The sequence below is a fragment of the Fringilla coelebs genome (genome assembly GCF_963513975.1).
Source record: "Fringilla coelebs genome assembly, chromosome: 17".
In the NCBI taxonomy this organism is placed as follows: domain Eukaryota; kingdom Metazoa; phylum Chordata; class Aves; order Passeriformes; family Fringillidae; genus Fringilla; species Fringilla coelebs.
The window spans coordinates 12,927,878-12,940,556 of NC_140043.1; the positions used below are offsets into that span (position 1 = coordinate 12,927,878).

The window sequence follows — 12,679 nt, forward strand, 5'->3', positions numbered from 1 at the left end:
GTCTCCCAAGCTTGTGAGGGACTGATAAGGTGTAATTCTTTGCCCTCAGGAAGTAGGCACTAGGAGACTGCCAAGTGTCTTGATTAATGGTAAGGTCTCTGCCTGTTAACCCTGGCCATGGATGCCCTGCCTTTAGAAAGTGACCATTCCCTTGTCTTCCTTTATTTTATCCTGGACAGCACAAGAGCAGCATGCCGAGGTCTTTGGCCCCGCTGCAGTCAGACTTGGCCCGGTAGTTCCTGGTTAAGACTGGTTTTTGTTAAAGCCAGGACAGCATTAGCAAGGGTGCAGATGCCTACCCAAACTGTCCCTTACACCTTTTGATCACCTGAAGCGATGTTCCCTCTAAATTGCAATTTATTATGGAAGCATTGTGCTGCTGGCCTCTTTCCAAAGCCAGTGAGGACAGTTGGTGGTTTAGGAGCAATACTATGGAGCTTGGAGCCATAAGACACGCACTGTTTTCCTCCCATTTTATCCGAGGCTATGCCAAAGCCCTGCAGCTTCAGCTATGGGAAAACCAAACAGGTAACTTGGGGGCCAGCACCACTGCAGCTGCCTGCTCCCCCTACACAGGACTTTTCATTGTAGAAATGTGTGTGAGTGGGCAGCCTGGTTCTCTAACCCTGCAAATGGACTTATCTGCCAAAAAAAATGTAAAAAGCTAGGGGATCCAATTCTTTGTAGGTAGTGCATAGTAGTGTGTGTGGTGTGTTTGCTAGAGGTGTGTTGTAGAGATCTCTGTGCTGCCCATCCCTGGTTGTGATTTGTCAGGTGAGACAGTTTACATTGACCCAACAGGTCTGCCAGGTTTAATGCAGCTTCTCAACAGCTGTACCAGCTCCCCGATGCCCAGCCAGTCTCTGGGCCTCAGATACTCCAACTGATCAGTGTCTGACTGCCTGCATGGGCTTGGTTCTAAAGGATCTAAACTCAGCACTTCCCCAAGGTGCTCTCCAAACTGAGTGTCCCTCAGTGCAGGCTCTGCTGGGGCTGCAGCCGAATGCACATTTCGGAAAGAAACGCAATGTGGATTTTTCTGGTTGGTCAGCTCTGTTGAAAGCGTAAAGCGTGGCCGTGTGAGGGAGATCTCTCTAAATGCATGACCTGTTAGAGAAGCTGTACTGTGTATATAAACCTGCTCAGTTCCCCAGCTGCTGTTCCTTAGTAGTAATGCTGGCTTTCTCCTTATAGTGAAGTGAACATTTTGCTTGTGCCTTGGAACTGGGTGATAGCTTGATTTCCCCAACTCCCTTCATTCCAAGCAAGCCCGGTGCTGACTGTGGGCTTATTGCTGGGTACTAAGCCTTTTTGGCTCTGAAAGCACACAGAAAAGCGCTAAGGGGAAACCAGGCCTCTTATCTGAGTAGTTTTCCATGGTGGTCCCCTCTTACCTATCAAGCAGTTGATCTGTTTCTTTTCTAAGGTCCTGAACTATTCCTGATTTTTATACTGTTTGTTTAATGACCAAGGCTTGTGTTTCACTCCTACCCCTTTATTATGCATTTAACTTTATCAGGTGTATCAAGTTTAAATACTGTGTATTTACCACTTTTAAATTATATTACCTAAGAAGAAAGAATAAACCAACAACTAAGTGTTTTTCCACACAGGTGTTCAAGCTTCACTGTACAAGTTGAAATAAATGACATGCAACCAAACCTAGAGTTAGTTGATCAAGTGGAACCATTATTCTGTTTGAGTGGTCTTTATCAAGTTGTGAGAGTTTGTTGGAAGAGGAATCTGAAAGCACTATCCTATGTTAGTGAAGTCTGGTGCTCTACCATTACTGGGGACCTTGGGCTAGGATGGGAGCACAGCAGCTCGAGCACTGTATAATCCAAAGTGAGCATTCACATGCACAGACCGAAGTGCCCTTGGAAGGGCACTCTTTGAGCTGGGACACAACTCAGTGCTCAACAGCAGCAGGCACATGAGGAATAAAACAAAATGATAAAGTTGTGGTTTACCTCCTGTGCTGCTGGAGAAAGGCAGCCAGGATGCTGGGGATATGGAATAGATCCTAGGGCTCAGTAACACCAGAAAAGGTTCAGAGAAAGGAAGACCTGGACTTTGTGAGTCAATGTGATCACTAGAGGTGCTCAAAGCCATGTGAATATAAAAGCCAACAAATCTACTTCAATCAAATTGTGTAAACTGCATTAAATACAGCAGCCCAGACACAGGGTTGGTGTGGGGGCTAAAAGCACGGGAGGTGTGCCAGGGAATAAGAGATCTGTCCTTCCAAGCAGTTGGTACCAGCACTCAGATAAAGACCCTAAGATCTTGGCCTCTGATTTACAAGTCTTCTCCCTTGGAGAGGGTTTAAGGCAACAGACACGGACAAGGTGTCAGGAGAATCAAGGCAGAGCAGCTGTAGTTGCAGCAACACTTCTGCTGAGAGAATGAAGAGGCAAAACCCACAGAGCCCTGGCTTTGATCGCCTTCAACTAACACTTGGTATGTGGGGAGAAATGAACCATCAAAACCCAGCTTGCAGAACTTCAAGAGGCCTGAAGGAAGATAGTATTTTATTAAAGTAAGTTTTAAAGTAATAGCATAAAAATTAGACAAAACAGAAGGAGAGTTCTATAACCAGTAAGCCATTTATCATAGCACAATGAAGCCAGACTCTGTTTTATCTTGGTCTGTGGCCACTGGAGCTTGAAGACCCCAGTGAAATAGCAGGTACCGGCTCAGCTTATGTTCACAATCCTTCAGGGAAAGAAGAGTGACAACAGCAAGGAGCTGCTGTCCCAAGGTTAGGCACCTCCTGGCAGTGGCCATGTTCAATCTAAGGAAAAATCTGTGCCTGTTGTCCTGTGCCCTCTGCTATCAGTAAGCTCAGGGACAGAAGGACTGGCAAAATGATGATGCCAGAGCGGTCTCTGTTCCAGCCTCAGCCAGTGTAGAGGTCTGGCATAAAGTACAATTTTTCCTCTGTGTTTAGTGCAAATAACCTGGAAAGACAGCAGACAAGGAGCAGACCCAGTTCTTCTCCCTGGCTCCCAAGTAGTAAAGAGTAGTGAAGATTGTCCCTTTCTCAGTTTGGTTCCCCACTTCCTCCCAGAAAAGGGGGTGGTCTCATCGCAGGGTCAAGAAATGTTCCCAGCAGCAGTTTAGAGCAGCAATTGGTCCTGCAGCACCAGGAGCTCAGGAGTCTGTTCCATATGTCTCACCAACTCCCTGCAAGGATCAGAGATTACAGTCCTCTGCCAGAAGCTCTTCTTTCTTCCCCTTCCAATCACATAAAATCCTTTGCCCAGGTAAGCTACTTCCTATTACTCAGACTTTACTCTTCCAGTGGCATGAGGTGTTTTGATTGAGAAGTCTGCCCTCTGCAGCCACATTTCCCACCAAGCACAGGGCCGTAGGGCCGAGCTCTGTCCTCAGCACCAGTCAAGCAACCAACTAAATCCTACTGACCAAACAGATCATTTAATCCCTGGAGGGAGCTGTAACTGTGGCTGTCAGCACACTGGTCTCAGAAAATACCAACCCATTAAATGATTTTTCTCACAACTGCAGGAACCCTGAAAGCCAAGAAGGAAGGATTTGATGGGGACAGGGCTGTTCCCCACAGTTCTTAGAGGGCAAAAGCCAATGACTGCAACCCAAAAAGGAGGTGCAGTAGGAGCATGACAAGTTCTTGAACACATATTTTCCTCTCCAAGACTGGTTACCCAGGAAACATGACAATATTTGTTTCTAGTGCTCTTCCCTGCAGCAGCTTTGAGGTAAAAATTAGCTTCTCTGACGAAGACAAACTTTCCTTAGAACTGCGGTTCCAAAATCCCATTTGATGTGGACTTTCTACATCCTGTTTCAGAATCTCTGTGGAGTCAGAGGAGGAAGCAATTCTGCCTTTACCCTGCCTTCATTAATGCTTACCAGTTCATAATCCTCCACATATTTGTACTTCTTCTCCCGATAGTAGTATCTCTTCTTCATGCAATACAGAACAACAATGTCACACAGCACTGTTGCCTAGTGGAGATTGAAAGAGTTTAAGACAGGGATCCTCAGAATGGAGGCACTAATCCAGAATTGAGTCCAAGTGCAGACAGTGTCACTTACCACACCAAACAGTGCTAAGCCAGAGCCGATGTTAATCATGGTAGGAATTACATCAAATTTTCCTGCCTAGAAGACAGTTACAAGTCTGAGCATGCTTTTCACCATCTCTGAAAGTTCTGAAAGTTCTCAGTTCATTACAAGACCTCCAGGAACTGTCACCCTACCTTTCCAAACACTATGATATCAAAGCGGATGCCATAAGCTTTGACAAGTGTCCGTGATTCACTGCCATCACTATTCTTGTAGTATTTTGCAAACCTGCAGAAAAGATAGGTCAGAGCTTAACTGGAAATTTTGAGGTTGCTTATGTGATCATGCAACATCCAGGTGTGTTCCCCATCCCAAGAGGATGGGCTGAACATTGTTACTTTCACACACAAACCCTGAGTGATGGAGATTTCATGCTGGCAAGCTCATACAGGAGGAAAACCCAAAGCAGGTGAATGTAAGACAACAGTGAGCACCATAAAATGAGGAAACTTGCAAGGCATAGGAAGGGGAGAAGGTAGCTTTAGCAGGGGATTAACAGGAACAAAGTCAGCTACACGAGAGGCAGGCATGGGCTGCAGGGGACCAGGCAGCCACGAGAGGGCAGGGCCGGGAGCGCCCGCGCGGTTCGGCCCGGCACACAAAGGCTGCTCCGTGTTCCGCTCTGAGTGACAGCCGGCAAACGACAGGGAAAAGGGATGAGAACAAATAAGTGAGATCAGACTTACTCCGCCACGTGGTTGACTAAGCCAGGAGGAAGCAGAGGAGAGTGTGGAAGAGAAAAGAAAGGAATGGTAAGGGGCTGTACCAGAGTCTGAAATTAGCAAGAGCGTTTCAGATCCAGCTGTGATATCCTCCAGACGGTCCAGACACCCCGATACCTGCCGGCCTGGCACCTCCCAAACACACATTTGTGCTCTGCAGAGCTCCTCAACAAATTCATCCAAGTTCCACCCAAAGATCCTCTGTCCTAAGCGAGATTTTGTGATTCTAGAAATAACAGCCCTAAGCTGTGTTTCCTCACAAGCAGGAATCTTGCAAGGACCTTGGCAAGGTGGCTAATCTGTGTTTAATATTACAGTCTGAGTCTGGATGCAACCAGCTGCCAGCTCTGTGCTGGTGTTTTACTGGAAGTGCTGGACTTAGCTGTACTGGCCAGAATGTGTATGTGGTGGTGTATGCCAGGATATTCCTGGTGCAGATATGGTCTTCAACTGACAGACACTTTTACAGGTTAGTTTTTCCCCCAAGCAGAATAAAGGACATGCTTCAGTCTCCCAACCCCATCTCAGTCCCCTCAAATTCTGCCCTATCAGCACACCCTGAGACAGTCAGTTGTCCCGTTGCCACCCCATTGATCAAAGAGCCACCAAAATGCTGATAGAAATATGACTCAGGCACTCTGACGCAATCAGTGGAGCTTCACTGACCTCCCCCCTCTGCTGTGGTTTGCACACAGTGAAGATCCCACCTGCTCTGTCTTACAACATTAAAAAAAACTCCAGGTTTTCTTCTGTTGCTCTGCAAGCACCACTGAAAGCCCCAAACTACCACAAGTGCCAGTGGCAGATGGAGCTGAGGCACCAGGTGCCCTCCACAGCCACATTACCTGAAGTTGTAGCCGGGTGAAACGGTGTGGGCAGAGTCCTTGTTGTCGAGGCGCCGGAAGGAATATTTTGGCACACAGTGGGAAGCGGCTCTGTCCAGGTTGCAGTCCCAGTTGATCTGCAGTGCCATGACTCCACCCTGCCAAGTGGAGGAGAGGAGGTGATGGGCAGTCCAAAGTGCACAGCCAGCCCAGCACTAGGCTCTCTGCTGATCAGGACCTTATTTACTGGCTCTAATCCCAGGCTCAGTCCAACAATTTTCTGCTGCTACAGAACCTTGCACATAACCCCGGCCAAACAAAGCAAGGCCAATTATTTGTTAAGTAGAATTCACTCCAGTCCCTCTGTCCAGAGCACTCTCCATCCTGCAGCTCATCTGTGTTCTGTGGCTCATGCCCCGAGGCAGAGGAGACAACCCCCTACCATTCCTTTTCCAAAAACAGCTGAAGCTCAAGAGAAGAGTCTGCCAAATACCTCCACAGCCATTTCCTGGAAGTCCTGCCCTGCAGCTTCAACTATTTTCCCTAAACGGAAGATAGGGCAGAAGGGATCAGTCTGGGCATCATAGATGCAGTTCTTGAGGTAGGTGGAGTTGATAGTGGGGAGGATGTTTCGCCTACAGGAGAACAGAAAAGAAAAGAGTTGCTGCATCCCCTTTACTGCCCAAGAGACCAGACAGTGTGATAACCCTCTCACTATTTACTTGCTGAAGTTGAACTTGCGGTACCAAATGTTGTTCTTCACCAGAAGGGTGAAGTTCTCAGCTTCTCGCAGGAATGCTGGCCTACAAAACAAAAGGGAAACATAAACAGGACTCTGCAGAGTCCTTGGTGCTCATCTCTTCAGCTTTTCAAGAGCATGTCAGTGGGAGAAGCATCAGCTGTGTACCACGAGCCTGCTCTCAGGAGAGGCACTGTGGATTAGGAAGACAGAGCACTCACTTGGGTATGTGATTGTCATCCTCCACAGGGCACCACGCAAAGACTTCACAGGTCTTAATGCTGTTGTTGTATGGAACACACTCCCCAGTCTGGATGCCTGGAAAGACATGTGCATGGAGGTACTACTGAGCAAAACCAGGCAGTATTTGGCCTGTGACACTCCATATGGTGAAAGCCATTTTCCCAGAGGTGAAGTGCCAGTACCAAAACCCACATTATCTTCCATTGCAAGTATAATTTCAGAGAAAGAAGCATCAGGCGCTTTTCCTGAGTCAAATCTTCATACATGTGAAATACTGCTTCAGGAACTGAAGGCCATGAAAAAGCTTCACACTGTTTGCTAACTCACCAAAGCCCACATCTACCCAACATCCACTCAACAAAGTCTAAGTTCATCTGGTTTAAGTCCACCAGAAGAAAAATCCCAGCTTCTGCTTCAGTTCTCTTACATGTGAGAGAAAGAGAACAAGAAGACTGAAGTGAAATGCTGCTTCCTTCACAGCAGGGAAGGCACAGCACAGAGGCACCACAACCCAGACTGAAAGGAGCTTTTGCAGCAGGTTTCTTACCACTGCTGTGGGTGCTGACATATCCTGGAACACAGTTGTTCTTCACCTCGCACTTTGTTTGATCGTCTGGGAGCTGGAGAGGAACAATAGTTACATAAAACTCTGAGAACCCTCTCCCCTGCACTCCCACCCACACAAGGCAGGATTAAAGCAGATTCTGCACCTACCTCCGGGCAGCGGCCTTGGCTCTGGTTCAGTGTGAGGATCACATTGGTCATGACAAACACAGTGTTCTCACCCTGAGCAGGCAAAACAAGAAGGAAACTTAGGAGTGACAGTCTGCTAAGAGCATCCAAGGCACTGCACCAAACATCTTTGTTGACAGAGCCCAGGTGGCCCAGCAGAGGGGACTTGCCCTGGACACTGCTGGTGCAGCCCTAAAGGAGCAGATTCCTACGTGTATCGCCTGGTGCTGCTGTGTTTAGCCACAGGAAGGACTGTGGGACTGGCAGCTCCTTCTGTCCTCCCACTCGGCCCAAAGTTCCTCATTCCCATTATGAAAACACAGCTCACACAGTTCCTCAGGGGAGTTGTAAGGCAGGTGCAGATATAGAGCTCCAGCTGAAAGTCCGAGCGAACTCCCACTCTTTCTTTTCGCAATCTATCAGTCAGGAATTTGCCCAGTCCTGTTCCTTCAGGGAGCACTATTTTCATTACTTTACTTTCACTGCTTTCAGATCTGTATTACTCCACATCTGTCATCTGCTTCCTCTCCACTGATATGCAAATATGACCACTCAGCCAAAATCTGGCTAAATCTGTCTTTTTTTCTGCACCACATGTCATGCATGACCAGCAGCTTGGCTGGGCCTGCCCAGCCCAAAGGCCACCACATATGGCCCACGTAGCACAGATTCCCACAGATACAGGCAATCAGTAACTACAGCAATGCTTCCTGTTCAGTTCTGCATCTGGTGACTTGCAGGCTGTTCCTGTGGCTTCTGCCAACAACTTAACTTGGGATTGTTTGTTTTAGAAAGGAATAAGAAAGATGACGGGTAGTTATTGTTGTAGCTTCTTCCTGACGCCTGCAAAGTTCTCCAGTTCTCCTCTGGCAGGCCCCGTGCTGTTGCAAGTCTTTGTGGGCACCATGGACAGTGGGCTCAGTGCACCCTCGGAGAAGGAAAGGCTCAAGAAGAACTTAGAGCCCATTTGAGTGCCCAAAGGAGGGAGGGGAGCTTTTTACACAGGCATTTAGTGGTAGGGTAAAGGGGAACACTTTTTAAACTAAAAGAGATTTGGATTAGATATTAGGAATTCTTCACTCTGAGGGTAGAGAGGCCCTGGCACAGGTTGCCCAGAGAAGCTGTGGCTACCCCTGGATCCCTGGAAGTGTTCAAGGCCAGGTTGGGCAGGGCTTGGGTAGTGGCCTTGCCCTCAGCAGAAGTGTGGAACAAGATTATCTTGGTTGCTTCCAAACCCAAACCATTCTACCATTGTACACAAGCACACACACAGACACACTTTTCTTGGAATAAGCTGCCCCAGGGCAGGTGCTCAGAATGATCTGCAACAAAGCAAAGTTGCTTCATTCTTTCATATTATGGCCAGACTGGAGCCAAAGCTGCTCCAGCTCTCAATGGACTTTTGCAAAGCAGTAGCTGCTTATTAGAAAACCTTCTTTCTGCATATGAAAGTGATTAATACCTGAGGAGGGATGACATAGTCAGCTACATCCCAGATCCTGGCCCCCAAGGTGGATGTGTTTGTCAGTGTTACACCCTTGACCTTCGTGGTTACAGAACTGACCACAGAGTCTGTTTCCTGGTAACCCTTTTCCCACAGAAAAACCCACCTGAAAGAGAAGGATTGCAAGAAACAATAAATAAACACCTTAAACAAGTTCAGGTTGGAATTTCTCCTTTTTCCATATTACCTGAAAGGGCCATTCCAGACAGTTTCACAGCTTTTCCTTACAAAAGGGTCACAAGATTGGCAATCTCCTGTCGGATTTTTGGGATGATATTTTTTACTTCCAGACTGATTTGCAGGGTCTAATTTGCTTTTGACAATCACCTCCTGAGATGGTCCCACCCCTGAGGGGCCCTTGGGCCATTTGCTTAAAAGTTGGACCGGATCCTTGTGGGGACTTTCCAACTCAGAATATTCAGTGATTCTGTCCGCAATCCCAGTTAAGCCCGCTGGGTGAGCTCCGGGCTCCCCGCAGCCCGCGCTGCCCTCACAGGATCGGTCCCGCGGCCCCTGAGGGCCCTGAGGGAGGGGCGGCTCCCGCCCTCAGCCCCGGAGCTCCCAGCGTGGAGCCGCCCGCTGCCCCTCAGCGCGGCCGGCCCGGAGCCCCGCGCCCCTCCGCCGGCTCACCCGATCACATAGGCGAGGATGCCGAGCTGCACGGCGCGGTTGATGAGCCCCACTTTGCGGCTCCGGATCAGCACGATGCGCGGGGTGTCGTACTCGAAGAGGAAGCTGTGGAAAGCCCCGCAGGGCGCCATGGCGGCGGCCGGGACGGGAAGGCGGCCGGGACGGAGCCGTCCCGGGCCGGGCCGCAGCTGCCGCAGCCCCACAGCGCCCCGAGCCGCCCGCCGGGCGCTCCCGCAGCCCCGGGGCCCGGAGCAAACTGCCCGAGGCCAGCGGAGACAGCGGCACCGGCAGCCGCGGACTTTTCACGGCTGTTTCCACAGAATCACAGAACCCATTAGGTTGGAAAACACCTCTGAGATCATCGAGGCCAACCTGTGACGGAACACCACGTTGCCACCGAGCGCCACGCCAGTCTTTACTTAAACACTTCCAGGCTCGGTGACTTCAACACCTCCCTGGGCAGCACGTTGCAATATTTAATCACTCTTTCTGGGAATAAATTCTTCCTAATGTCCAACCTAAACCTACCCTGGCACAGCTTAAATCAGTGCAAGGACCAAGCAACTGCCTGCAAAAGAAAGCAGAGCATATTGAAGACTGTCCCCTTTCCATCCACAGTGACCAAATTCTTTGTTTATCCTCTTGCAGAATTAATCTTTGCTATAAAAGCAAAGTTCATGTACCCTGTACCTTGTTCTGGGATACCCAACACAGTCCTTATTGTAGAAACATCACTATAACACTCAAAAGAGCCGGTAAAACATCAGGAAGAGATGAAGTGAACTGACAATGTAGCAGTGGGAATTTTAGGCAATACAAAACTACTAAGACCCTTTAGTTCAGCTATATATTAGTAAAATGCTTAATTTTTTTATAAAACCAGCCAAAACAGAAAGGACCAAAAGAAATGGGGAAATGATAGAAATATGAGTGAATATTCAGTGTAAGTTTCAAAAGGAGAATTGATTCATATGCTAGAATAGAAACGTATAAATGCCCACAGTAGTGTTTTCCCACTCTAGATATATAAGTTGCTGCCATATGAATATTAACACAATTAATGCATTTTTCAATTGGAGATATAAATACAAGTGGCATAATCTGCCAGCAATATATCTTAAAATGTATGTGGGAAATGGAAATGGGAAACTGCTGGGTTAGCTCAGGAAGAACAAAGCTTTGTTGAAAGGAGTGCAGAACACACCTGTTACAATCCTTCTCACCTTGTTTCTACAAAAATAGAACATGTCTAAATAGAACAAAAATAGAGAACAGAAAAGGTGCTGGAGCACAGATTAATTTACTCTGAATTTGCTGCTTCTTGGATGTACTCTGGCCTTACATATTATAGCACAAAGCTACTCACACAAGTTCAGGGAAGGAGGTAGAGGAGGCAAGGACTGCTTGAAGCTCAGAGCAAAGCCCCACATTCTAATTCCAATAAGTGTGAAAGAAATGCCTGAAAATATTACACAAAAATGGTAAAAGTACTTTTCATTGTAATTCCTTGGTTCAAGCTAAAAAGAGCAATTCAAAGAGAACCCACTGGGCTTTTCAGAAAATGCTTTGTGTCACTGGAATGGTCTAAAATGAGTGTGTTTGATCTGGCTGGACCATGAGGCCATCAATGGTGAGTTATGAAACTCAGTGGTCTCTTTCTAGAGCCTTGCCATCCAGGGCTGCAGAAAGCTGACAAGGCTGGGGCAGAAGAATGCTCAGCACATTTTTTAGGTGATACATCTTTTGGGCTTCCTCCCTTCAGGGTCACGCTTTGAGGTGACTTGGCTTTCTTCAGGGTGCAATCAGACAGCACCAGGTGCTGAAACCAGTTCAGGTTGTGATGTGCTGCCCTTTTTTCCTTCAGCAAGAGCTGCTCATGGTGCTTGTGAATTGGTTGGTATTTGCCAAAGCAGCACCACTTTTGGCAGTCTGGGGAAGAGGCTCCTTGTCTAAGGGTTAGCCCCAGCTCATATTCTTCATTCTGATGGTTCTCATGGGACTCACCAGTACACATCAGCTCAGATTCTTCATTTTCATTGTTCTCATTGGACTGGCTGGTGCAGCAGCTTGCCAGCAGCACAAAATTTCACAGGGTGGCTCTGCAACAATTCCCAACATAAATCAAAGAAAACAGCATTTGCTGCTTCATCCAACCAACAAGAGAATTTTCAGCAGGGATCCTCACCATTGGGTTCTGCACTTGACACAGCACAATAGGGATAATGATGATGGATCAGCAGGTCTGGAGGAGGATTGTTTTTGTGTGTTGCCATCACCCACCCCAGCGAAGCTGAATTGACACCTCACGAGTTGTTTCAACACCGACGCACTCCCGCGGGCACGAACCCACCACAGCAAAGCAGCAATTTTTAGTTGACTCAAGAAAATACATCCTCTGGTCACAGAGTGCCCTGGCTCTGACAGCTTTAAAATCATGCTATTCTAGACCAACTCTGAACTCCTGAGCACACTTCAGCATTCTGAACATCAGCATCTTCCATTCTCCGATCAGTACAGAGTGGCAAGAACCACGGGAGCCTTATCCAACTTCCAGTGTCTTATTCTATCAAAACCCTGACTTGCCTGGTGCACAGCTCACATCAGCTTATGGATCAATAGGCAGTCATGGAGCATGGAGCAAAGAGAGCCTTTAAATGTGACAATGAAAAGCTGGCAGTGCAGACAAAAATCATTATATTAAACTGAAAGACCTACTACACCACACAATGACACCAATATCCAAGCTCTGATAACAACACCCATATGCCTTCTGTCTCAGACATGCTGGCAGGACTCAAAGTGCTGTATTGTTCTTGACTGGTATGCTTGACTGATCTCTAAGCCCTGTTCACCTTCATTTAAATAAATAATTTGAATAGGCATTTGCTTAGCTGAAGGGTCAGTTCCAGGAGTGGCAGATACTCACAGATCCCTCTGTCATTGCTATTCAAAATTTGTTCTACAGTTGGTTGGCTGTTTAAGTATCAAAAGAGGAAACTCTTAGAGAGGATATGTGTGTAAAAGCAGCTCAGCCCTCTGCTTGCTACCATCTCCAGGTATATTGAAGATAGAGAAGCCTAAAGAAAAATTAATTTTCCTCCTTTCTTTTTGGGTTCAATCTCTGCTGCTCTGCTTTGCCATCTTGATGCCAACAAGCGCAGAGCAAGCTTTTAATTGA

The 12,679-nt window shown here is 47.5% G+C and overlaps 1 protein-coding gene across 2 annotated transcripts; it reads right to left on the reverse strand.

The window, feature by feature from the left end:
* Positions 1-2,565: 2,565 nt before the first annotated feature.
* On the reverse strand, positions 2,566-9,656 carry P2RX4 (purinergic receptor P2X 4). 2 transcript variants are annotated; one of them, XM_084217110.1, is made up of 12 exons: positions 9,502-9,656; positions 8,830-8,977; positions 7,350-7,421; positions 7,183-7,255; positions 6,614-6,710; positions 6,376-6,456; positions 6,147-6,288; positions 5,675-5,811; positions 4,242-4,335; positions 4,078-4,143; positions 3,892-3,987; positions 2,566-3,186 (listed from the first exon to the last, which is right to left on the reverse strand). In XM_084217110.1, the coding sequence occupies exons 1-12, from the start codon at positions 9,630-9,632 to the stop codon at positions 3,154-3,156; spliced, it is 1,170 nt and encodes a 389-aa protein (XP_084073236.1). In that variant the 5' UTR covers positions 9,633-9,656; the 3' UTR covers positions 2,566-3,153. The 2 variants fall into 2 exon arrangements, with proteins under 2 accessions (XP_084073236.1, XP_084073235.1); XM_084217109.1 differs by lacking the exon at positions 2,566-3,186 and having other exon boundaries at positions 3,210-3,987.
* Positions 9,657-12,679: the final 3,023 nt, after the last annotated feature.

What these genes read in the sequence shown, in the direction of transcription:
- P2RX4 (XM_084217109.1), bottom strand. Translation starts at nt 9,632, where the DNA reads ATGGCGCCCTGCGGGGCTTTCCACAGCTTCCTCTTCGAGTACGACACC. An exon ending in TCACCCGGCTACAACTTCAG is followed by an intron (nt 4,336 to 5,674) that starts GTAATGTGGCTG and finishes TCTTTTCTGCAG; the next exon opens with GTTTGCAAAATACTACAAGA. An exon ending in GCTTAGCACTGTTTGGTGTG is followed by an intron (nt 3,988 to 4,077) that starts GTAAGTGACACT and finishes AATCTCCACTAG; the next exon opens with GCAACAGTGCTGTGTGACAT.